A 27,850-nucleotide genomic window follows, 5' to 3' on the forward strand; every position below is an offset into this window, starting at 1 on the left:
GTAACCGCCCCGATACCGCCACGATACCAGCCCCGTAACCGCCCCGATACCGCCACGTAACCGCCCCGATACCAGCCCCGTAACCGCCCCGATACCAGCCCCGTAACCGCGCCGATACCAGCCCCGATACCGCCCCGATACCAGCCCGGTAACCGCCCCGATACCAGCCCCGTAACAGCCCCGATACCAGCCCCGTAACCGCCCCATACCAGCCCCGTAACCGCCCCGATACCAGCCCCGTAACCGCCACGATACCGCCCCGATACCAGCCCCGTAACCGCCCCGATACCAGCCCCGTAACCGCCCCGATACCACCCCGATACCGCCCCGATACCAGCCCCGTAACCGCCCCAATACCAGCACCGTAACCGCCCCGATACCGCCCCGTAACCGCCCCGATACCAGCCCCGTTACCGCCACGATACCAGCCCCGTAACCGCCCCGATACCAGCCCCGATACCGCCACGATACCGCCCCGTAACCGCCCCGATACCGCCCCGTAACCGCCACGATACCGCCCCGATACCGCCCCGATACCGCCACGATACCAGCACCGTAACCGCCCCGATACCGCCCCGTAACCGCCCCGATACCAGCCCCGTAACCGCCCCGATACCAGCCCCGTAACCGCCCCGATACCGCCCCGTAACCGCCCCGATACCAGCCCCGTAACCGCCCCGTAACCGCCACGATACCGCCCCGTAACCGCCCCGATACCGCCCCGTAACCGCCCCGATACCGCCCCGTAACCGCCCCGATACCGCCCCGTAACCGCCCCGATACCGCCCCGATACCGCCCCGTAACCGCCCCGATACCAGCCCCGTAACCGCCCCGATACCAGCCCCGTAACCGCCCCGATACCAGCCCCGTAACCGCCCAGATACCGCCCCGTAACCGCCCCGATACCAGCCCCGTAACCGCCACGATACCACCCCGATACCAGCCCCGTAACCGCCCCGATACCGCCCCGTAACCGCCCCGATACTAGCACCGTAACCGTCCCGATACCAGCCCCGTAACGGCCCCGTAACCGCCCCGATACCAGCCCCGTAACCGCCCCGATACCGCCCCGATACCAGCCCCGTAACCGCCACGATACCGCCCCGATACCGCCCCGATACCGCCACGATACCGCCCCGATACCAGCCCCGTAACCGCCCCGATACCAGCCCCGTAACCGCCCCGATACCAGCCCCGTAACCGCCACGATACCGCCCCGATACCGCCCCGTAACCGCCACGTAACCGCCCCGATACCGCCCCGTAACCGCCACGTAACCGCCCCGATACCGCCCCGTAACCGCCCCGATACCGCCCCGATACCGCCCCGATACCGCCACGATACCGCCCCGATACCGCCCCGTAACCGCCCCGATACCAGCCCCGTAGCCGCCCCGATACCGCCCCGATACCGCCCCGTAACCGCCCCGATACCGCCCCGTAACCGCCCCGTAACCGCCCCGATACCAGCCCCGTAACCGCCCCGTAACCGCCACGTAACCGCCCCGTAACCGCCCCGATACCAGCCCCGTAACCGCCACGATACCACCCCGATACCAGCCCCGTAACCGCCCCGATACCGCCCCGTAACCGCCCAGATACTGCCCCGTAACCGCCCCGATACCAGCCCCGTAACCGCCCCGATACCAGCCCCGTAACCGCCCCGATACCAGCCCCGTAACCGCCCCGATACCAGCCCCGTAACCGCCCCGATACCGCCCCGTAACCGCCCAGATACCGCCCCGTAACCGCCCCGATACCAGCCCCGTAACCGCCCCGATACCGCCCCGTAACCGCCCCAATACTAGCACCGTAACCATCCCGATACCAGCCCCGTAACGGCCCCGTAACCGCCCCGATACCAGCCCCGTAACCGCCACGATACCGCCCCGTAACCGCCACGATACCAGCCCCGATACCGCCACGATACCAGCCCCGTAACCGCCACGATACCGCCCCGTAACCGCCACGATACCGCCCCGATACCGCCACGATACCGCCCCGTAACCGCCCCGATACCAGCCCCGTAACCGCCCCGATACCAGCCCCGTAACCGCCCCGATACCGCCCCGTAACCGCCACGTAACCGCCCCGATACCGCCCCGTAACCGCCCCGATACCGCCCCGTAACCGCCCCGATACCAGCCCCGTAACCGCCCCGATACCGCCACGCTACCGCCCCGATACCGCCCCGATACCGCCCCGTAACTGCCACGATACCGCCCCGATACCGCCCCGTAACCGCCCCGATACCAGCCCCGTAGCCGCCCCGATACCGCCCCGTAACCGCCCCGATACCAGCCCCGTAACCGCCCCGATACCAGCCCCGTAACCGCCCCGATACCGCCCCGTAACCGCCCCGTAACCGCCCCGATACCAGCCCCGTAACCGCCCCGATACCGGCCCCGTAACCGCCACGTAACCGCCCCGTAACCGCCCCGATACCAGCCCCGTAACCGCCCCGTAACCGCCCCGATACCAGCCCCGTAACCGCCCCGTAACCGCCCCGATACCAGCCCCGTAACCGCCCCGATACCGCCACGATACCAGCCCCGTAACCGCCCCGATACCGCCACGTAACCGCCCCGATACCGCCCCGATACCAGCCCGGTAACCGCCCCGATACCAGCCCCGTAACAGCCCCGATACCAGCCCCGTAACCGCCCCGATACCAGCCCCGTAACCGCCCCGATACCAGCCCCGTAACCGCCACGATACCGCCCCGATACCAGCCCCGTAACCGCCCCGATACCAGCCCCGTAACCGCCCCGATACCACCCCGATACCGCCCCGATACCAGCCCCGTAACCGCCCCGATACCAGCACCGTAACCGCCCCGATACCGCCCCGTAACCGCCCCGATACCAGCCCCGTAACCGCCCCGATACCAGCCCCGTAACCGCCCCGATACCGCCCCGTAACCGCCCCGTAACCGCCCCGATACCGCCCCGTAACCGCCCCGATACCGCCCCGTAACCGCCCCGATACCGCCCCGATACCGCCCCGATACCGCCCCGATACCAGCCCCGTAACCGCCCCGATACCAGCCCCGTAACCGCCCCGATACCAGCCCCGTAACCGATCAGATACCGCCCCGTAACCGCCCCGATACCAGCCCCGTAACCGCCACGATACCACCCCGATACCAGCCCCGTAACCGCCCCGATACTAGCACCGTAACCGTCCCGATACCAGCCCCGTAACCGCCCCGATACCAGCCCCGTAACCGCCCCGTAACCGCCCCGATACCAGCCCCGTAACCGCCACGATACCACCCCGATACCAGCCCCGTAACCGCCCCGATACCGCCCCGTAACCGCCCCGATACTAGCACCGTAACCGTCCCGATACCAGCCCCGTAACGGCCCCGTAACCGCCCCGATACCAGCCCCGTAACCGCCCCGATACCGCCCCGATACCAGCCCCGTAACCGCCACGATACCGCCCCGATACCGCCCCGATACCGCCCCGTAACCGCCACGTAACCGCCCCGATACCGCCCCGTAACCGCCCCGATACCAGCCCCGTAAGCGCCACGTAACCGCCCCGATACCGCCCCGTAACCGCCCCGATACCAGCCCCGTAACCGCCCCGATACCGCCACGATACCGCCCCGATACCGCCCCGTAACCGCCCCGATACCAGCCCCGTAGCCGCCCCGATACCGCCCCGATACCGCCCCGATACCAGCCCCGTAACCGCCCCGATACCGCCCCGTAACCGCCCCGTAACCGCCCCGATACCAGCCCCGTAACCGCCCCGTAACCGCCACGTAACCGCCCCGTAACCGCCCCGATACCAGCCCCGTAACCGCCCCGATACCGCCACGTAACCGCCCCGATACCGCCACGATACCAGCCCCGTAACCGCCCCGATACCGCCACGTAACCGCCCCGATACCGCCCCGATACCAGCCCCGATACCATCCCCGTAACCGCCCCGATACCAGCCCCGTAACCGCGCCGATACCAGCCCCGTAACCGCCCCGATACCGCCCCGATACCAGCCCCGTAACCGCCCCGATACCAGCCCGGTAACCGCCCCGATACCAGCCCCGTAACCGCCCCGATACCAGCCCCGTAACCGCCCCGATACCAGCCCCGTAACCGCCCCGATACCAGCCCCGTAACCGCCCCGATACCGCCACGTAACCGCCCCGATACCGCCCCGATACCGCCCCGATACCAGCCCCGTAACCGCCCCGATACCAGCCCCGTAACCGCCCCGATACCAGCCCCGTAACCGCCCCGATACCAGCCCCGTAACCGCCCCGATACCAGCCCCGTAACCGCCCCGATACCAGCCCCGTAACCGCCCCGATACCAGCCCCGTAACCGCCCCGATACCACCCCGATACCGCCCCGATACCAGCCCCGTAACCGCCCCGATACCAGCACCGTAACCGCCCCGATACCGCCCCGTAACCGCCCCGATACCAGCACCGTAACCGCCCCGATACCGCCCCGTAACCACCCCGATACCGCCCCGATACCAGCCCCGTAACCGCCCCGATACCACCCCGATACCGCCCCGATACCAGCCCCGTAACCGCCCCGATACCAGCACCGTAACCGCCCCGATACCAGCCCCGTAACCGCCACGATACCGCCACGATACCGCCCCGTAACCGCCCCGATACCAGCCCCGTAACCGCCCCGATACCAGCCCCGTAACCGCCACGATACCGCCACGATACCGCCCCGATACCAGCCCCGTAACCGCCCCGATACCGCCCCGATACCAGCCCCGTAACCGCCCCGATACCGCCCCGATACCAGCCCCGATACCGCCCCGTAACCGCCCCGATACCGCCCCGATACCAGCCCCATAACCGCCACGATACCAGCCCCGTAACCGCCACGATACCGCCCCGATACCGCCCCGTAACCGCCCCGATACCGCCCCGTAACCGCCCCGATACCGCCCCGATACCAGCCCCGTAACCGCCACGTAACCGCCCCGATACCGCCACGATACCGCCCCGATACCAGCCCCGTAACCGCCACGATACCGCCCCGATACCAGCCTCGTAACCGCCACGATACCGTCCCGTGACCGCCACGATACCGCCCCGATACCGCCCCGTAACCGCCCCGATACCGCCCCGATACCAGCCCCGTAACCGCCACGATACCGCCACGATACCGCCCCGTAACCGCCCCGATACCACCCCGTAACCGCCCCGATACCAGCCCCGTAACCGCCACGATACCGCCCCGATACCAGCCCCGTAACCGCCACGATACCAGCCCCGTAACCGCCACGATACCAGCCCCGTAACCGCCCCGATACCGCCCCGTAACCGCCCCGATACCAGCCCCGTAACCGCCCCGATACCACCCCGTAACCACCCCGATACCAGCCCCGTAACCGCCACGATACCAGCCCCGTAACCGCCACGATACTGCCCCGTAACCGCCCCGATACCAGCCCCGTAACCGCCCCGATACCAGCCCCGTAACCGCCCCGATACCACCCCGTAACCGCCCCGTAACCGCCCCGATACCAGCCCCGTAACCGCCACGATACCGCCCCGTAACCGCCCCGATACCAGCCCCGTAACCGCCACGATACCAGCCCCGTAACCGCCCCGATACCGCCCCGTAACCGCCCCGATACCAGCCCCGTAACCGCCCCGATACCACCCCGTAACCGCCCCGATACCAGCCCCGTAACCGCCACGATACCAGCCCCGTAACCGCCACGATACCAGCCCCGTAACCGCCCCGATACCAGCCCCGTAACCGCCCCGATACCGCCCCGATACCAGCCCCGTAACCGCCACGATACCGTCCCGATACCAGCCCCGTAACCGCCACGATACCGCCCCGATACCAGCCCCGTAACCGCCACGATACCGCCCCGATACCAGCCCCGTAACCGCCACGATACCGCCCCGTAACCGCCCCGATACCAGCCCCGTAACCGCCACGATACCAGCCCCGTAACCGCCACGATACCGCCCCGATACCGCCCCGTAACCGCCACGATACCGCCCCGATACCGCCCCGTAACCGCCACGATGCCGCCCCGTAACCGCCCCGTAACCGCCCCGATACCGCCCCGATACCAGCCCCGTAACCGCCACGATACCGCCCCGATACCGCCCCGTAACCGCCACGATACCGCCCCGATACCGCCCCGTAACCGCCACGATACCGCCCCGTAACCGCCCCGATACCGCCCCGTAACCGCCACGATACCGCCCCGATACCGCCACGATACCGCCCCGATACCGCCACGTAACCGCCACGTAACCGCCCCGATACCGCCACGTAACCGCCCCGTAACCGCCACGTAACCGCCCCGATACCGCCCCGTAACCGCCCCGATACCACCCCGTAACCGCCACGTAACCGCCACGATACCAGCCCCGTAACCGCCACGTAACCGCCCCGATACCGCCCCGTAACCACCACGTAACCGCCGCGTAACCGCTGCGTAACCACCCCGATACCACCCCGTAACCGCCACGTAACCGCCCCGATACCGCCACGTAACCGCCCCGTAACCGCCACGTAACCGCCACGTAACCGCCCCGATACCACCCCGTAACCGCCACGTAACCGCCACGTAACCGCCGCGTAACCACCCCGATACCACCCCGTAACCGCCACGTAACCGCCACGTAACCGCCACGTAACCGCCCCGATACCACCCCGTAACCGCCACGTAACCGCCCCGATACCACCCCGTAACCGCCGCGTAACCGCCCCGATACCACCCCGTAACCGCCACGTAACCGCCCCGATACCACCCCGTAACCGCCGCGTAACCGCCCCGATACCACCCCGTAACCACCCCGTAACCGCCGCGTAACCGCCCCGATACCACCCCGTAACCGCCACGTAACCGCCACGTAACCGCCGCGTAACCACCCCGATACCACCCCGTAACCGCCACGTAACCGCCACGTAACCGCCACGTAACCGCCCTGATACCACCCCGTAACCGCCACGTAACCGCCCCGATACCACCCCGTAACCGCCGCGTAACCGCCCCGATACCACCCCGTAACCGCCACGTAACCGCCCCGATACCACCCCGTAACCACCGCGTAACCGCCCCGATACCACCCCGTAACCACCCCGTAACCGCCGCGTAACCGCCCCGATACCACCCCGTAACCGCCACGTAACCGCCCCGATACCGCCCCGATACCGCCCTGTAACGGCCCCGATACCGCCCCGATACCAGCCCCGTAACCGCCCCGATACCGCCCCGTAACCGCCCCGATACCACCCCGATAGGGTCTTAACATAGAAACATAGAAAATAGGTGCAGGAGTCGGCCATTCGGCCCTTCGAGCCTGCACCACCATTCAATATGATCATGGCTGAACATTCCCTCAGTACCCCTTTCCTGCTTTCTCTCCATACCCCTTGATCCCTTTAGCCGTAAGGGCCATATCTAACTCCCTCGTGAATATATCCAGTGAACTGGCCTCAACAACTCTCTGCGGTAGGGAATTCCACAGGTTAACAACTCTCTGAGTGAAGAAGTTTCTCCATATCACAGTTCTTTATCCTGACTATGTCCCCTGGTTCTGGACTTCCCCAACATCGGGAACATTCTTCCCGCATCTAACCTGTCCAGTCCCGTCAGAATTTTATATGATTCTATGAGATCCCCTCTCATCCTTCTAAACTCCAGTGAATACAGGCCCAGTCGATCCAGTCTCTCCTCACATATCAGTCATGCCATCCTGGGAATCAGTCTGGTGAACCTTCGCTTCACTCCCTCAATAGCAAGAACGTCCTTCCTCAGATTAGGAGACCAAAAATGAACACAATATTCCAGGTGAGGCCTCACCAAGGCCCTGTACAACTGCAGTAAGACCTCCCTGCCCCTGTATTCAAATCCCCTCGCTATGAAGGCCAACATGCCATTTGCCTTCTTCACCACCTGCTGTACCTGCATACCAACTTTCAATGACTGATGTACCATGACACCCAGGTCTCGTTGCACCTTCCCTTTTCCTAATCTGTCACCATTCAGATAATATTCTGCCTTCGTGTTTTTGCCACCAAAGTGGATAACCTCACATTTATCCACATTATACTGCATCTGCCATGCATTTGCCCACTCACCTAACCTGTGGTCACTTTGCAACCACATCTCCGGAATGACTATTCATTTCTATCTGCGCTGTTAATTCATTGATTTTGTTGTGAATGCTTTGTGCATTCAGATACAGTGCCTTTAACTTTGACTTTTTTCTATTTCCGCTGATTTTTGACCTCAGTCAGTGATGCCCTATGACCTTTGTTACTCTCTCTGTACCTTCCTGACCCATCCTGCTTATTTCACCCAAACTCTGCTCTCGAGCCTCGACATTTCTCTTGCTGCTTTTAAATTGACTCTTTCCTGAACCCTCCCACCCACCTTCATTAGTTTAAAGCCCTGTTCACTGCCCTAGTTATTCGATTCGCCAGGACACTGGTTCCAGCCCGGTTCAAGTGGAGCCCATCCCAACGGAACAGCTCCCTCTCTCTCCAGTACTGGTGCCAGTGCCCCACGGAGCAAAACCCTTGCCCCCCACACCACTCTGAGCCACGCATTTAACCTTCTAATCTGCCTATCCCTATACCAATTGGCACGTGGCTCAAGTAGCAATTCAGAGATTATTACTTTTGAGGTTCTGCTTTTTAATTTGGACCCCCACTGCTCAGACTCTCTCAGCAGAACCTCATTCCTAGTTCTACCGACGTCATTGGTTCCTACATGGATCCTCCCCTTGCCATTCCACGTTCTTCTCCAGCCGCGAGGAGATGTCTTTAACCCTGGCCCCGGGCAACACAACCTTCGGAACTCCTGGTCACGGCTATAGAGAACAGTATCTATCCCTCTGACTAACCTGTCCCCTACCACGAGGTGTTGGAATATTAGAGTGTAGAGGTAACAAAGGCTCGGATGAGGGTTTCAGCAGCGGATGAGCTGAGGCAGGGGCGGAGACGGGCGATGTTCCGGAGCTGGAAAGAGGCGGTCTTAGTTATGCTGCGGATATATGATCGGAAGCTCGTCTGTGGGTTAGATATAACACCAAGGTCGCGACGAGTGTGGTTGAGCCTCAGACAGGAGTTGGGGAGAATGTTGCAGTCAGTGGCTCGGGAACACAGTTTGCGCCGGGGACCGAAAACAATGGCTTCGGCCTTCCCAAATATTTAATGGGAGGAAATTGTGCTGATTGTGGATGTCGGATACGCAGTGTGACAAATCAGTGTAGTACAGGGGTCGAGAGAGGGGCTGCAGAGTTACAGCTGGGTGTCATCAGCACACATGTGTTTCCCGATGATGTCGCCGAAGGGCAGCATGTCGATCAGGGATAGGAGGGGCAAAGGATAGATCCTTGGGGGACACCAGAGGTAACGGAGTGGGAGCGGGAAGAGAAGCCGTTGCAGGAGATTCTCTGGCTAAGACTGGATGAAAAACACAAATTCATGGCTATAAATCACATTTAAATCACGAACCAGGACCCTGCTGTCTGGTAACCGGATCCTTTTGTGTTCTCTCTCGATACCTGAACTGCTGGTTTGGGCTGATGTTCAGGTAGTAGAATTTGGTCTTGCTCAAGTGTCTGCACTTAGCCAGCATTTCCACCACTGATTCTCCAGTCCTGGGATGGGAAACTGACCATCCGTCGCTCCAGGGGACCATCCGCACTTCTCCACCGGGTATCTCCCTGGAAAATCAAACACTCCCAGTGAATACAGACACTCCCGGGGACCCCCTGTAAATACGGATACATTCCCGGGGACCCCCTGTAAATAACGACACACTCCCGGGGATCCCCTGCAAAGACCGACACACTCCCAGGGACCCCCTGTAAATACTGACACACTCCCGGGAATACCTTGCAAATACTGACACACTCCCGGGGACCCCATGTAAATACTGACACACTCCCGGGGACCCCCTGTAAATAACACACTCCCGGGGACCCCCTGTAAATAACGACACACTCCCGGGGATCCCCTGCAAAGACCAACACACTCTTGGGGACCCCCTGTAAATAGTGACACACTCCCGGGGATACCTTGCAAATACTGACACACTCCCGGGGACCCCATGTAAATACTGACACACTCCCGGGGACCCCCTGTAAATAACGACACACTCCCGGGGATCCCCTGTAAAGACCGACACATTCCCGGGGACCCCATGTAAATACTGACACGCTCCCGGGGACCCCCTGTAAATAACGACACACTCCCGGGGATCCCCTGTAAAGACCGACACACTCCCGGGGAACCCCTGTAAATACTGACACACTCCCGGGGACCCCCTGTGAATACTGACACACTCCCGGGGACCCCCTGTGAATACGGACACACTCCCGGGGATACCTTGTAAATACTGACACACTCCTGAGGACCCCTGCAAATGCTGACACACTCCCGGGGACCCCGTAAATACTGAAACACTCCCGGCGACCCCCTGTAAATATAGACACACTCCCGGGGACCACCGTAAATACTGACACACTCCCGGGGACCCCCTGTAAATACTGACGCACTCCCGGGGACTCCCTGTAAATACCGACGCACTCTAGGGCACCCCCTGTAAATATTGGCACACTCCCAGGGATACCTTGTAAATACTGACACACCCTCCAGGGACCCCCGTAAATACTAACACACTCCCGGGTATACCTTGTAAATACTGACACACTCCCGGGGACCCCCTGTAAATACAGGCACACTCCCAGGGACCCCCTGTAAATACAGACCACACTCCCGGGGACCCCCCTTGTAAATACTGTCACACTCCCAGGACCCCCTGTAAATACTGACACACTCCCGGGGACCCCCCTTGTAAATACTGTCACACTCCCATGGCCCCCTGTAAATACTGTCACACTCCCGGGGACCACCGTAAATACTGACAGACTCCCGGGGACCCCGTAAATACTGAAACACTCCCGGGGACTCCCTGTAAATACTGACACACTCCAGGGGACCCCCTGTAAATACTGACGCACTCCCAGGGACCCCCTGTAAATACTGACACACACTCCAGGGACCCCCGTAAATACTAACACACTCCCAGGGACCCCCTGTAAATACTGACACACTCCCGGGGACCCCCTGTAAATAACGACACACTCCCGGGGATCCCCTGTAAAGACCGACACATTCCCGGGGACCCCATGTAAATACTGACACACTCCCGGGGACCCCCTGTAAATAACTACACACTCCCGGGGATCCCCTGTAAAGACCGACACACTCCCGGGGAACCCCTGTAAATACTGACACACTCCCGGGGACCCCCTGTGAATACTGACACACTCCCGGGGACCCCCTGTGAATACGGACACACTCCCGGGGATACCTTGTAAATACTGACACACTCCTGAGGACCCCTGCAAATGCTGACACACTCCCGGGGACCCCGTAAATACTGAAACACTCCCGGCGACCCCCTGTAAATATAGACACACTCCCGGGGACCCACTGTCAATACTGACACACTCCCGGGGACCCCCTGTCAATACTGACACACTCCCGGGGACCCCCTGTCAATACTGACACACTCCCGGGGACCCCCTGTAAATACTGACACACTCCCGGGGACCCCCTATAAATACGGACACACTCCCGGGGACCCCCTGTAAATACTGACACACTCCCAGGGACCCCCAGTAAATACTGACACACTCCCGGGGACCCCCTTGTAAATACTGTCACACTCCCGGGGACCCCCTTGTAAATACTGTCACACACCCAGGGACCCCCAGTAAATACTGACACACTCCCGGGGACCCCCCTTGTAAATACTGTCACACTCCCAGGGCCCCCTGAAAATACTGACACACTCCTGGGGACCCCCCCTGTAAATACTGTCACACTCCCGGGGACCACCGTAAATACTGACACACTCCCGGGGACCCCCTGTAAATACTGACGCACTCCCGGGGACTCCCTGTAAATACCGACGCACTCTAGGGCACCCCCTGTAAATATTGGCACACTCCCAGGGATACCTTGTAAATACTGACACACCCTCCAGGGACCCCCGTAAATACTAACACATTCCCGGGTATACCTTGTAAATACTGACACACTCCCGGGGACCCCCTGTAAATACAGGCACACTCCCAGGGACCCCCCTGTAAATACAGACACACTCCCGGGGACCCCCCTTGTAAATACTGTCACACTCCCAGGACCCCCTGTAAATACTGACACACTCCCGGGGACCCCCCTTGTAAATACTGTCACACTCCCATGGCCCCCTGTAAATACTGTCACACTCCCGGGGACCACCGTAAATACTGACAGACTCCCGGGGACTCCGTAAATACTGAAACACTCCCGGGGACTCCCTGTAAATACTGACACAGTCCAGGGGACCCCCTGTAAATACTGACGCACTCCCAGGGACCCCCGTAAATACTAACACACTCCCAGGGACCCCCTGTAAATACTGACACACTTCCGGGGACCCCCTGTAAATACTGACACACTCCCGGGGATCCCCTGTAAATAGTGTCAGCTACCCAAAAAAATGGAATAAGATTGAATAAACTATTTTACTTGTGCCCTGATAGTTTAACAACGCATAGATACAGAAACAAAACTCCCTCTGCACTGTCTCAAGAAACTTTCCCTAAACAAATACAGCACGGAATTAGGTACAGAGTAAAACTCCATCTACATTGTCCCATCAAACACTCCCAGAGCAAGTACAGCACGGGGTTAGGTACAGAGTAAAACTCCATCTACATTGTCCCATCAAACACTCCCAGGGCAGGTACAGTGGGTTAGATACAGAGTAAAGCTCCCTCTACTGGCCAGAAATAGCAGTGAATCCGGGGACTGGGAGAAATTTAGAACTCAGCAGAGGAGGACAAAGTGTTTGATTAGGGCAGGGAAAATGGAGTACGAGAAGAAGCTTGCAGGGAACATTAAGATGGACTGCAAAATTTTCTATAGATATGTAAAGAGAAAAAGGTTAGTAAAGACAAACGTAGGTCCGCTGCAGTCAGAATCAGGGGAACTCATAACGGGGAACAAAGAAATGGCAGACCAATTGAACAAGTACTTTGGTTCGGTATTCACTAAGGAGGACACAAGCAACCTTCCGGATATAAAAGGAGTCAGAGGGTCTAGTAAGAAGGAGGAACTGAGGGAAATCCTTATTAGTCTGGAAATTGTGTTGGGGAAATTGATGGGATTGAAGGCCGATAAATCCCCAGGGCCTGATGGACTGCATCCCAGAGTACTTAAGGAGGTGGCCTTGGAAATAGTGGATGCATTGACAGTCATTTTCCAACATTCCATTGACTCTGGATCAGTTCCTATCGAGTAGAGGGTAGCCAATGTAACCCCACTTTTTAAAAAAGGAGGGAGAGAGAAAACGGAATTATAGTCCAGTCAGTCTGACATCGGGAGTGGGTAAGATGATGGAATCAAATATTAAGGATGTCATAGCAGCGCATTTGGAAAGAGGTGACATGATAGGTCCAAGTCAGCATGGATTTGTGAAAGGGAAATCATGCTTGACAAATCTTCTGGAATTTTTTGAGGATGTTTCCAGTAGAGTAGACAAGGGAGAACCAGTTGATGTGGTGTATTTGGACTTCCAGAAGGCTTTCGACAAGGTCTCACACAAGAGATTAATGTGCAAAGTTAAAGCACATGGGATTGGGGGTAGTGTGCTGACATGGATTGAGAACTGGTTGTCAGACAGGAAGCAAAGAGTAGGAGTAAATGGGTACTTTTCAGAATGGCAGGCAGTGACTAGTGGGGTACCACAAGGTTCTGTGCTGGGGCCCCAGCTGTTTACACTGTACATTAATGATTTAGACGAGGGGATTAAATGTAGTATCTCCAAATTTGCGGATGACACTAAGTTGGGTGGCAGTGTGAGCTGCGAGGAGGATGCTATGAGGCTGCAGAGTGACTTGGATAGGTTAGGTGAGTGGGCAAATGCATGGCAGATGAAGTATAATGTGGATAAATGTGAGGTTATCCACTTTGGTTGTAAAAACAGAGAGACAGACTATTATCTGAATGGTGACAGATTAGGAAAAGGGGAGGTGTAACGAGACCTGGGTGTCATGGTACATCAGTCATTGAAGGTTGGCATGCAGGTACAGCAGGCGGTTAAGAAAGCAAATGGCATGTTGGCCTTCATAGCGAGGGGATTTGAGTACAGGGGCAGGGAGGTGTTACTACAGTTGTACAGGGCCTTGGTGAGGCCACATCTGGAGTATTGTGTACAGTTTTGTTCTCCTAACTTGAGGAAGGACATTCTTGCTATTGAGGGAGTGCAGCGAAGATTCACCAGACTGATTCCCGGGATGGTGGGACTGACCTATCAAGAAAGACTGGATCAACTGGGCTTGTATTCACTGGAGTTCAGAAGAATGAGAGGGGATCTCATAGAAACATTTAAAATTCTGATGGGTTTAGACAGGTTGGATGCAGGAAGAATGTTCCCAATGTTGGGGAAGTCCAGAACCAGGGGTCACAGTCTAAGGATAAGGGGTAAGCCATTTAGGACCGAGATGTGGAGAAACTTCTTCATCCAGAGAGTGGTGAACCTGTGGAATTCTCTACCACAGAATGTTGTTGAGGCCAATTCACTAAATATATTCAAAAAGGAGTTAGATGAAGTCCTTACTACTCGGGGGATCAAGGGTATGACGAGAAAGCAGGAATGGGGTATTGAAGTTGCATGTTCAGCCATGAACTCATTGAATGGCGGTGCAGGCTAGAAGGGCCTGTTTCTATGTTTACTCTGTCCCATTAAACACTCCCAGGGCAGGTACAGCACAGTTTAGATACAGAGTAAAGCTCCCTCTACACTGTCCCATCAAACACCCCTAGGGCAGGTACAGGGGGTTAGATACAGAGTAAAGCTCCCTCTACACTGTCCCATCAAACACTCCCAGGGCAGGTACAGCACGGGGTTAGATACAGAGTAAAGCTCCCTCTACACTGTCCCATCAAACACTCCCAGGCCATCAGCCCTGGGCTGGATTTGAGCTCTGGTCAGCGGTGGGTGAAAGGGCAGAGTGTAACACTGCGGGGGAGACTGGAGAAGTTGCACACGAGCAGGCGAGGATTACCTTTCCACTTGGCTGTACGCTGTGTTGGTTGGTATCGGCGTGTGGGGCAAGTCTCGCTGGAGGTTGACTCGGAATGGCTTGGACATGAGGCCGAGCTTTGTCTGCCAGGCAGCTTCCAGCTGTGCTGTGGTGGCCCCGAGCAGCGACACCGAGTGATAGAGGTCACTGACCAACAGCAGCTTGTTTCTGTCGAGGCTGTGCGGGTCATCATGGCCTCGCTCCAAGACGAAAGGATTAGGCTGAGTGGCAAAGGGCGGGAAGGGGGTGTGGGGGGCGTGCTCCTGTGGAAGGGGGGGCAGGTGAGGGGGAGTGACAATACCAGGCTTCCTGCTTCCTTCGTACAAAGGGGAAGAGTCCCTGGGGAAGGCTTGGGCCATGGCCCCCAGGATGTCGATGTCGGAGAGATTGGCCCGGTGGATGTGGTAGTGATGGTAGACACTCTCCAGGTGCCGCAGGAGCTGGGGTTTGCCGGACAGGTGGTCACGGTACTGTGCAGTCAGGCGTAGAACCTCGTACAGGTAGCACCACGCGCCGCGATTGTTGGTCTGCACGATGGCGATGAAGGTATTGATCAGTTCAGCCACCAATAGATCAACATCCGGTCCATGCGGCTTCCTGTTGTCCCGCATTCTGCTACTGAGGCGCTGTCGGATGCTGAGGGCCCAGGTGGCTGCTCGCTCACAGGGCTCCCGTCTGCCCATGGAACCGCGCGCTGAAACACAGAGGCACTTCACTGCTCATCCCATCGCCAGATCACCCCAAACACTCACCCCTCAAACCATCACCCCAAACCCTCACACTGCAAACCATCACCCCAAACCCTCACACTGCAAACCATCACCCCAAACCCTCACCCCCCAAACCATCACCCCAAACCCTCACACTGCAAACCATCACCCCAAACCCTCACCCCTCAAACCATCACCCCAAACCCTCACACTGCAAACCATCACCCCAAACCCTCACCCCCCAAACCATCACCCCAAACCCTCACCCCTCAAACCATCACCCCCCAAACCATCACCCCAAACCCTCACACTGCAAACCATCACCCCAAACCCTCACCCCCCAAACCATCACCCCAAACCCTCACCCCCCAAACCATCACCCCAAACCCTCACCCCTCAAACCATCACCCCCCAAACCATCACCCCAAACCCTCACACTGCAAACCATCACCCCAAACCCTCACCCCCCAAACCATCACCCCAAACCCTCACCCCCCAAACCATCACCCCAAACCCTCACCCCTCAAACCATCACCCCAAACCCTCACCCCTCAAACCATCACCCCAAACCCTCACCCCCCAAACCATCACCCCAAACCCTCACCCCCCAAACCATCACCCCAAACCCTCACCCCCCAAACCATCACCCCAAACCCTCACCCCCCAAACCATCACCCCAAACCCTCACACTGCAAACCATCACCCCAAACCCTCACACTGCAAACCATCACCCCAAACCCTCACACTGCAAACCATCACCCCAAACCCTCACACTGCAAACCATCACCCCAAACCCTCACCCCTCAAACCATCACCCCAAACCCTCACACTGCAAACCATCACCCCAAACCCTCACCACTCAAACCATCACCACAAACCCTCACACTGCAAACCATCACCCCAAACCCTCACACTGCAAACCATCACCCCAAACCCTCACCCCTCAAACCATCACCCCAAACCCTCACACCCCAAACCATCACCCCAAACCCTCACCCCTCAAACCATCACCCCAAACCCTCACACCCCAAACCATCACCCCAAACCCTCACACCCCAAACCATCACCCCAAACCCTCACACCCCAAACCATCACCCCAAACCCTCACCCCTCAAACCATCACCCCAAACCCTCACACTGCAAACCATCACCCCAAACCCTCACCACTCAAACCATCACCCCAAACCCTCACACCCCAAACCATCACCCCAAACCCTCACACTGCAAACCATCACCCCAAACCCTCACACTGCAAATCATCACCCCAAACCCTCACACTGCAAACCATCACCCCAAACCCTCGCCCCTCAAACCATCACCCCAAACCCTCACACCCCAAACCATCACCCCAAACCCTCACCCCCCAAACCATCACCCCAAACCCTCACCCCCCAAACCATCACCCCAAACCCTCACCCCCCCAAACCATCACCCCAAACCCTCACCCCCCAAACCATCACCCCAAACCCTCACACCCCAAACCATCACCCCAAACCCTCACCCCCCCCAAACCATCACCCCAAACCCTCACACTGCAAACCATCACCCCAAACCCTCACCCCCCAAACCCTCACCCCCCAAACCATCACCCCAAACCCTCACACTGCAAACCATCACCCCAAACCCTCACCCCTCAAACCATCACCCCAAACCCTCACACTGCAAACCATCACCCCAAACCCTCACCCCCCAAACCCTCACACTGCAAACCATCACCCCAAACCCTCACACTGCAAACCATCACCCCAAACCCTCACACTGCAAACCCTCACACTGCAAACCATCACCCCAAACCCTCACCCCAAACCCTCACACCGTAAACCTCACACCCCAAACCATCACCCCCCAAACCCTCACCCCCCAAACCCTCACCCCGTAAACCATCACCCCAAACCCTCACACCGCAAACCTCACACCCCAAACACTCACCCCGTAAATCATCACCCCAAACCCTCACACTGCAAACCATCACCCCAAACCCTCACCCCCCAAACCATCACCCCAAACCCTCACACTGCAAACCTCACACCCCAAACCCTCACACTGCAAACCTCACACCCCAAACCCTCACACTGCAAACCTCACACCCCAAACCCTCACACTGCAAACCTCACACCCCAAACCCTCACACTGCAAACCATCACCCCAAACCCTCACACTGCAAACCATCACCCCAAACCCTCACCCCCCAAACCATCACCCCAAACCCTCACACTGCAAACCATCACCCCAAACCCTCACCCCCCAAACCATCACCCCCCAAACCATCACCCCCCAAACCATCACACTGCAAACCATCACCCCAAACCCTCACCCCCCAAACCATCACCCCCCAAACCATCACACCGTAAACCATCACCCCAAACCCTCACCCCCCAAACCATCACCCCAAACCCTCACACTGCAAACCATCACCCCAAACCCTCACCCCCCAAACCATCACCCCCCAAACCATCACACCGTAAACCATCACCCCAAACCCTCACACTGCAAACCATCACCCCAAACCCTCACCCCCCAAACCCTCACACTGTAAACCTCACACCCCAAACCCTCACACCGTAAACCTCACACCCCAAACCATCACCCCCCAAACCCTCACACCGTAAACCTCGCACCCCAAACACTCACCCCCCAAACCATCACCCCAAACCCTCACACCGCGAACCATCACCCCAAAACCCTCACACCCCAAACCATCAACCCAAACCATCACCCCAAACCATCACCCCAAACCCTCACACCCCAAACCATCACCCCGCAAACCATCACCCCAAACCCTTACCCCACAAACCTCACACCCCAAACCCTCACACTGCAAACCAGCACCCCAAACCCTCACACCCCAAACCATCACCCCAAACCCTCACCCCAAACCCTCACACCCCAAATCCTCACACCATAAATCTCACACCCCAAACCTTCACCCCCCAAACCATCACCCCCCCAAACCCTCACACCATAAACCTCACACCCCAAACCCTCACCCCCCAAACCATCACCCCCCCAAACCCTCACACCATAAACCTCACACCCCAAACCCTCACCCCCCAAACCATCACCCCCCCAAACCCTCACACCATAAACCTCACACCCCAAACCCTCACTCCCCAAACCCTCACTCCCCAAACCCTCACTCCCCAAACCCTCACACCCCAAACCATCACCCCACCAAACCCTCACACTGTAAACCTCACCCCCCAAACCCTCACACATGTAAACCTCACCCCACAAACCCTCACACCCCAAACCCACACCCCACCAAACCCTCACACCGTAAACCTCACCCCCCAAACCCTCACACCGTAAACCTCACACCCCAAAACCCTCACCCCCCCAAAACCTCGCTCGCAGGGCTCTCGTCTGCCCATGGAACCGCGCGCTGAAACACAGAAACACTTCACTGCTCATCCCATCGCCAGATCACCCCAAACCCTCCCGCCCTAAACCCCTCGCCTGAAACCCCTCACCCTAAACCCCTCGCTCTAAAACCCCTCGCTCTAAAACCCCTCGCCCTAAACCTCGCTCCCTAAACCCCTCGCCCTGAACCCCTCGCTCTTAAACCCCTCGCCCTAAACCCCTCGCCCTAAACCCCTCGCCCCTAAACCCCTCGCCCAGAAACCCCTCGCCCTAAACCCCTCGCCCTAAACCCCTCGCCCTAAACCTCGCGCCGTAATCCCCTCGCCCTAAACCTCGAGCCCTAAACCCCTCGCCCTAATCCCCTCGCCCTAAACCTCGTGCCATAAACCCCTCGCCCTAAACGCCTCGCCCCTAAACCCCTCGCCCTAAACCCCTCGCCCTAAACCCCTCGCCCTAAACCCCTCGCCCTAAACCTCGTGCCCTAAACCCCTCGCCCTAAACCTCGTGCCCTAAACCCCTCGCCCTAAACCCCTCGCCCTAAACCTCGTGCCCTAAACCCCTCGGCCGAAACCTCGCGCCCTAAACCCCTCGCCCTAAACCCCTCGCCCTAAACCTCGCGCCCTAAACCCCTCGCCCCTAAACCCCTCGCCCTTATACCCCTCGCCCCTAAACCCCTCGCCCCTAAACCCCTCGCCCCAAACCCTTCGCCCCTAAACCCCTCGCCCTAAACCCCTCGCCCTAAACCTCGCGCCCTAAACCTCGCGCCCTAAACCCCTCGCCCTGAACCCCTCGCTCTTAAACCCCTCGCCCTAAACCCCTCGCCCTAAACCCCTCGCCCCTAAACCCCTCGCCCAGAAACCCCTCGCCCTAAACCCCTCGCCCTAAACCCCTCGCCCTAAACCTCGCGCCGTAATCCCCTCGCCCTAAACCTCGAGCCCTAAACCCCTCGCCCTAATCCCCTCGCCCTAAACCTCGTGCCATAAACCCCTCGCCCTAAACGCCTCGCCCCTAAACCCCTCGCCCTAAACCCCTCGCCCTAAACCCCTCGCCCTAAACCTCGTGCCCTAAACCCCTCGCCCTAAACCTCGTGCCCTAAACCCCTCGCCCTAAACCCCTCGCCCTAAACCTCGTGCCCTAAACCCCTCGGCCGAAACCTCGCGCCCTAAACCCCTCGCCCTAAACCCCTCGCCCTAAACCTCGCGCCCTAAACCCCTCGCCCCTAAACCCCTCGCCCTTATACCCCTCGCCCCTAAACCCCTCGCCCCTAAACCCCTCGCCCCAAACCCTTCGCCCCTAAACCCCTCGCCCTAAACCCCTCGCCCTAAACCTCGCGCCCTAAACCTCGCGCCCTAAACCCCTCGACCCCGCCCCTAAACCCCTCGCCCTAAACCCCTCGCCCTAAACCTCGCGCCCTAAACCCCTCGCCCTAAACCCCTCGCCCTAAACCTCGTGCCCTAAACCCCTCGCCCTAAACCCCTCGCCCTAAACCCCTCGCCCTAAACGTCGTGGCCTAAACCCCTCGGCCGAAACCTCGCGCCCTAAACCCCTCGCCCTAAACCCCGCGCACTAAACCCCTCGCCCCTAAACCTCGCGCCCTAAACCCCTCGCCCTAAACCCCTCGCCCTAAACCTCGCGCCCTAAACCCCTCGCCCTTAAACCCCTCGCCCTAAACCCTTCGCCCCTAAACCCCTCGCCCTAAACCTCGCGCCCTAAACCTCGCGCCCAAAACCCCTCGCCCCGCCCCTAAACCCCTCGCCCTAAACCCCTCGCCCTAAACCCCTCGTCCTAAACCTCGCGCCCTAAACCCCTCGCCCTAAACCTCGCGCCCTAAACCCCTCGCCCCCGCCCCTAAACCCCTCGCCCTAAACCCCTCGCCCTAAACCTCGCACCCTAATCCCCTCGCCCCTAAACCCCTCGCCCCTAAACCCCTAGCCCTAAACCCCTCGCCCTAAACCCCTCGCCCTAAACCCCTCGCCCTAAACCCCTCGCCCTAAACCTCGCGCCCAAAACCCCTCGCCCCTAAACCCCTCGCCCTAAACCCCTCGCCCTAAACCTCGCGCCCTAAACCCCTCGCCCTAAACCTCGAGCCCTAAACCCCTCGCCCTAAACCCCTCGCCCTAAACCCCTCGCCCTTAACCTCGCGCCCCTAAACCCCTCGCCCTAAACCTCGCACCCTAAACCCCTCGCCCTAAACCTCGCACCCTAAACCCCTCGTCCTAAACCCCTCACCCTAAACCTCGAGCCCTAAACCCCTCGCCCTAAACCTCGCGCCCTAAACCCCTCGCCCCTAAACCCTTCACCCTAAACCTCGCGCCCTAATCCCCTCGCCCTAAACCCCTCGCCCTAAACCTCGAGCCCTAAACCTCGCGCCATAATCCCCTCGCCCTAAACCCCTCGCCCTAAACCTCTCGCCCTAAACCTCGCGCCCTAAACCTCGCGCCCTAAACCCCTCGCCCTAAACCCCTCGCCCGCTAAACCCTTCGCCCTAAACCTCGCACCCTAAACCCCTCGCCCTAAACCCCTCGCCCTAAACCCCTCGCCCTAAACTTCTCGCCCTAAACCTCGCGCCCTAAACCCCTCGCCCTAAACCCCTCGCCCTAAACCCCTCGCCCCTAAACCCCTCGCCCCTAAACCCCTCGCCCTAAACCCCTCGCCCTAAACCTCGCGCCCTAATCCCCTCGCCCTAATCCCCTCGAGCCCTAAACCCCTCGCCCTAATCCCCTCGCCCTAAACCCCTCGCCTCTAAACCCCTAGCCCTAAACCTCAAGCCCTAAACCCCTCGCCCCTAAACCCCTCGCCCTAAACCCCTCGCCCTAAACCCCTCGCCCTAAACCGCTCGCCCTAAACCCCTCGCCCTAAACCCCTCGCCCTAAACCCCTCGCCCTAAACCCCTCGCCCTAAACCTCGCGCCCTAAACCCCTCGGCCCTAAACCCCTCGCCTTAAACATCGCGCCCTAAACCCCTCGCCCTAAACCCCTCGCCCTAAACCCCTTGCCCTAAACCTCGAGCCCTAAACCCCTCGCCCTAAACCCCTCGCCCTAAACCTCGAGCCCTAAACCCCTCGCCCTAAACCTCGAGCCCTAAACCCCTCGCCCTAAACCTCGCGCCCTAAACCCCTCGCCCCTAAACCCCTCGCCCCTAAACCCCTCGCCCTAAACCTCGCGCCCTAATCCCCTCGCCCTAAACCCCTCGCCCTAAACCTCGCTCGCCAAACCCCTCGCCCAAAACCTCGAGCCCTAAACCTCGCGCCCTAATCCCCTCGCCCTAAACCTCGCGCCATAATCCCCTCGCCCTAAACCCCTCGCCCTAAACCCCTCGCCCTAAACCTCGCGCCCTAAACCCCTCGGCCCTAAACCCCTCGCCTTAAACATCGCGCCCTAAACCCCTCGCCCTAAACCCCTCGCCCTAAACCCCTTGCCCTAAACCTCGAGCCCTAAACCCCTCGCCCTAAACCCCTCGCCCTAAACCTCGAGCCCTAAACCCCTCGCCCTAAACCTCGAGCCCTAAACCCCTCGCCCTAAACCTCGCGCCCTAAACCCCTCGCCCCTAAACCCCTCGCCCCTAAACCCCTCGCCCCTAAACCTCGCGCCCTAATCCCCTCGCCCTAAACCCCTCGCCCTAAACCTCGCTCGCCAAACCCCTCGCCCAAAACCTCGAGCCCTAAACCTCGCGCCCTAATCCCCTCGCCCTAAACCTCGCGCCATAATCCCCTCGCCCTAAACCCCTCGCCCTAAACCTCGAGACCTAAACCCCAAGCCCTAAACCTCGAGCCCTAAACCCTTGCGCCCTAAACCTCGCTCCCTAAAACCCCGCGCCCTAAACCCCTCGCCCTAAACCCCTCGCCCTAAACCCCTCGCCCTAAACCCCTCGCCCTAAACCTCGCGCCCTAAACCCCTCGCCCTAAAACCCCTCGCCCTAAACCCCTCGCCCTAAACCTCGTCCCGTAAACCCCTTGCGCTAAACCTCGTGCCCTAAACCCCTCGCCCTAAACCCCTCGCCCTAAACCCCTCGGCCGAAACCTCGCGCCCTAAACCCCTCGCCCTAAACCTCGCGCCCTAAACCCCTCGCCCTTAAACCCCTCGCCCCTAAACCCCTCGCCCTAAACCCTTCGCCCCTAAACCCCTCGCCCTAAACCTCGCGCCCTAAACCTCGCGCCCAAAACCCCTCGCCCCCGCCCCTAAACCCCTCGCCCTAAACCCCTCGCCCTAAACCCCTCGTCCGAAACCTCGCGCCCTAAACCCCTCGCCCTAAACCCCTCGCCCTAAACCTCGCGCCCTAAACCTCTCGCCCCCGCCCCTAAACCCCTCGCCCTAAACCTCGCACCCTAATCCCCTCGCCCCTAAACCCCTCGCCCCTAAACCCCTACCCTAAACCTAAAGCCCTAAACCCCTTGCCCTAAACCCCTCGCCCTAAACCCCTCGCCCTAAACCCCTCGCCCTAAACCCCGCGCCCGAAACCCCTCGCCCTAAACCTCGCGCCCTAAACCACTCGCCCTAAACCTCGCGCCCAAAACCCCTCGCCCCTAAACCCCTCGCCCTAAACCCCTCGCCCTAAACCTCGCGCCCTAAACCCCTCGCCCTAAACCCCTCGCCCTAAACCTCGAGCCCTAAACCCCTCGCCCTAAACCCCTCGCCCTAAACCCCTCGCCCTAAACCTCGTGCCCTAAACCCCTCGCCGAAAACCTCGCGCCATAATCCCCTCGCACTAAACCCCTCGCCCTAAACCTCGCGTCCTAAACCCCTCGCCCTAAACCTCGAGCCCTAAACACCTCGCCCTAAACCTCGAGCCCTAAACCCTTGCGCCCTAAACCCCTGCGCCCTAAACCTCAATCCCTAAAACCCCGAACCCTAAACCCCTCGCCCTAAACCTCGAGCCCTAAACCCTTGCGCCCTAAACCCCTGCACCATAAACCTCGCTCCCTAAAACCCCGCACCCTAAACCCCTTGCACTAAACCCTTTGCCCTAAACCCCTCGCCCCCTAAAACTGCGCCCTAAACCCCTCGCCCTAAACCCCTCGCCCTAAACTACTCGCCCTAAACCCCTCGCCCTAAACCTCGCGCCCTAAACCCCTCGCCTTAAACCCCTCGCCCCTAAACCTCGCGCCCTAATCCCCTCGCTTTAATCCCCTCGAGCCCTAAACCCCTCGCCCTAATCCCCTCGCCCTAAACCTCTCGCCCTAAACCCCTCGCCCTAAACCTCGCGCCCTAAACCTCGCGCCCTAAACCCCTTGCCCTAAACCCCTTGCCCGAAACCCCTCGCCCTAAACCCCTCGCCCTAAACCCCTCGCCCTAAACCTCTCGCCCTAAACCTCGCGCCCTAAACCTCGCGCCCTAAACCCCTCGCCCTAAACCCCTCGCCCCGAAACCCCTCGCCCCTAAACCCCTCGCCCCTAAACCCCTCGCCCTAAACCCCTCGCCCTAAACCCCTCGCCCTAAACCTCGCGCCCTAATCCCCTCGCCCTAATCCCCTCGAGCCCTAAACCCCTCGCCCTAATCCCCTCGCCTTAAACCTCGCGCCCTAAACCCCTCGCCTCTAAACCCCTAGCCCTAAACCTCAAGCCCTAAACCCCTCGCCCCTAAACCCCTCGCCCTAAACCCCTCGCCCTAAACACCGCGCCCTAAACCTCGCGCCCTAAACCCCTCGGCCCTAAACCCCTCGCCTTAAACCTCGCGCCCTAAACCCCTCGCCCTAAACCCCTTGCCCTAAACCTCGAGCCCTAAACCCCTCGCCCTAAACCCCTCGCCCTAAACCTCGAGCCCTAAACCCCTCGCCCTAAACCTCGAGCCCTAAACCCCTCGCCCTAAACCTCGCGCCCTAAACCCCTCGCCCCTAAACCCCTCGCCCCAAACCTCGCGCCCTAATCCCCTCGCCCTAAACCCCTCGCCCTAAACCTCGCTCGCCAAACCCCTCGCCCAAAACCTCGAGCCCTAAACCTCGCGCCCTAATCCCCTCGCCCTAAACCCCTCGCCCTAAACCTCGCGCCATAATCCCCTCGCACTAAACCCCTCGCCCTAAACCTCAAGACCTAAACCCCTCGCCCTAAACCTCGAGCCCTAAACCCTTGCGCCCTAAACCTCGCTCCCTAAAACCCCGCGCCCTAAACCCCTCGCCCTAAACCCCTCGCCCTAAACCCCTCGCCCTAAACCCCTCGCCCTAAACCTCGCGCCCTAAACCCCTCGCCCTAAAACCCCTCGCCCTAAAACCCCTCGCCCTAAACCTCGTCCCCTAAACCCCTTGCCCTAAACCTCGTGCCCTAAACCCCTCGCCCTAAACCCCTCGCCCTAAACCCCTCGGCCGAAACCTCGCGCCCTAAACCCCTCGCCCTAAACCTCGCGCCCTAAACCCCTCGCCCTTAAACCCCTCGCCCCTAAACCCCTCGCCCTAAACCCTTCGCCCCTAAACCCCTCGCCCTAAACCTCGCGCCCTAAACCTCGCGCCCAAAACCCCTCGCCCCCGCCCCTAAACCCCTCGCCCTAAACCCCTCGCCCTAAACCTCGCGCCCTAAACCCCTCGCCCTTAAACCCCTCGCCCCTAAACCCCTCGCCCTAAACCCTTCGCCCCTAAACCCCTCGCCCTAAACCTCGCGCCCTAAACCTCGCGCCCAAAACCCCTCGCCCCCGCCCCTAAACCCCTCGCCCTAAACCCCTCGCCCTAAACCCCTCGCCCTAAACCCCTCGTCCGAAACCTCGCGCCCTAAACCCCTCGCCCTAAACCCCTCGCCCTAAACCTCGCGCCCTAAACCTCTCGCCCCCGCCCCTAAACCCCTCGCCCTAAACCTCGCACCCTAATCCCCTCGTCCCTAAACCCCTCGCCCCTAAACCCCTAGCCCTAAACCTAAAGCCCTAAACCCCTTGCCCTAAACCCCTCGCCCTAAACCCCTCGCCCTAAACCCCTCGCCCTAAACCCCGCGCCCTAAACCCCTCGCCCTAAACCCCGCGCCCTAAACCACTCGCCCTAAACCACTCGCCCTAAACCTCGCGCCCAAAACCCCTCGCCCCTAAACCCCTCGCCCTAAACCCCTCGCCCTAAACCCCGCGCCCTAAACCCCTCGCCCTAAACCCCTCGCCCTAAACCTCGAGCCCTAAACCCCTCGCCCTAAACCCCTCGCCCTAAACCCCTCGCCCTAAACCTCGTGCCCTAAACCCCTCGCCGAAAACCTCGCGCCATAATCCCCTCGCACTAAACCCCTCGCCCTAAACCTCGCGTCCTAAACCCCTCGCCCTAAACCTCGAGCCCTAAACCCCTCGCCCTAAACACCTCGCCCTAAACCTCGAGCCCTAAACCCTTGCGCCCTAAACCCCTGCGCCCTAAACCTCAATCCCTAAAACCCCGAACCCTAAACCCCTCGCCCTAAACCTCGAGCCCTAAACCCTTGCGCCCTAAACCCCTGCGCCATAAACCTCGCTCCCTAAAACCCCGCACCCTAAACCCCTTGCACTAAACCCTTTGCCCTAAACCCCTCGCCCCCTAAAACTGCGCCCTAAACCCCTCGCCCTAAACCCCTCGCCCTAAACTACTCGCCCTAAACCCCTCGCCCTAAACCTCGCGCCCTAAACCCCTCGCCTTAAACCCCTCGCCCCTAAACCTGGCGCCCTAATCCCCTCGCTTTAATCCCCTCGAGCCCTAAACCCCTCGCCCTAATCCCCTCGCCCTAAACCTCGCGCCCCTAAACCCCTAGCCCTAAACCTCAAGCCCTAAACCCCTCGCCCCTAAACCCCTCGCCCGAAACCCCTCGCCCGAAACCCCTCGCCCGAAACCCCTCGCCCGAAACCCCGCGCCCTAAACCCCGCGCCCTAAACCCCGCGCCCTAAACCCCGCGCCCTAAACCCCTCGCCCTAAACCTCGCGCCCTAAACCCCTCGCCCCTAAAACCCTCGCCCTAAACCTCGCGCCCTAAACCCCTACCTCGAGCCCTAAACCCCTCGCCCCTAAACCCCTCGCCCTAAACCCTTCGCCCTAAACCTCGCGCCCTAATCCCCTCGCCCGCTAAACCCCTCGCCCTAAACCTCGAGCCCTAAACCTCGCGCCATAATCCCCTCGCACTAAACCCCTCGCCCTAAACCCCTCGCCCTAAACCCCTCGCCCTAAACCCCTCGCCCTAAACCTCGCGCCCTAAACCCCTCGCCCTAAACCCCTCGCCCTAAACCCCTCGCCCTAAACCTCGCGCCCTAAACCTCGTGCCCTAAACCCCTCGCCCCTAAACCCCTCGCCCCTAAACCCCTCGCCCTAAACCTCGCGCCCTAATCCCCTCGAGCCCTAAACCCCTCTCCCTAATCCCCTCGCCTTAAACCTCGCGCCCTAAACCCCTCGCCTCTAAACCCCTAGCCCTAAACCTCAAGCCCTAAACCCCTCGCCCCTAAACCCCTCGCCCTAAATCCCTCGCCCTAAACCCCTCGCCCCTAAACCCCTCGCCCTAAACCCCTCGCCCTAAACCCCGCGCCCTAAACCCCTCGCCCTAAACCGCTAGCCCTAAACCCCTCGCCCTAAACCCCTCGCCCTAAACCGCTCGCCCTAAACCCCTCGGCCCTAAACCCCTCGCCTTAAACCTCGCGCCCTAAACCCCTCGCCCTAAACCCCTCGCCCTAAACCCCTTGCCCTAAACCTCGAGCCCTAAACCCCTCGCCCCTAAACCCCTCGCCCTAAACCTCGAGCCCTAAACCCCTCGCCCTAAACCTTGAGCCCGA

The 27,850-nt window shown here is 60.1% G+C and overlaps 1 protein-coding gene across 1 annotated transcript in view; it reads right to left on the reverse strand.

The window, feature by feature from the left end:
- LOC139274681 (dynein heavy chain domain-containing protein 1) overlaps positions 1-27,850 on the reverse strand; it is a 454,628-nt gene that overhangs the window by 305,915 nt on the left and 120,863 nt on the right. Inside the window, exons 2-3 of the mRNA XM_070891360.1 lie at positions 15,080-15,791; positions 9,521-9,682 (exon numbers count right to left, since the gene is read on the reverse strand). Of these exons, the coding sequence (XP_070747461.1) occupies positions 9,521-9,682; positions 15,080-15,791 (874 nt within the window). The remainder of the gene's footprint in view (positions 1-9,520; positions 9,683-15,079; positions 15,792-27,850) is intronic.

Source organism: Pristiophorus japonicus, chromosome 10, assembly GCF_044704955.1.
Source record: "Pristiophorus japonicus isolate sPriJap1 chromosome 10, sPriJap1.hap1, whole genome shotgun sequence".
Classification (NCBI taxonomy): domain Eukaryota; kingdom Metazoa; phylum Chordata; class Chondrichthyes; family Pristiophoridae; genus Pristiophorus; species Pristiophorus japonicus.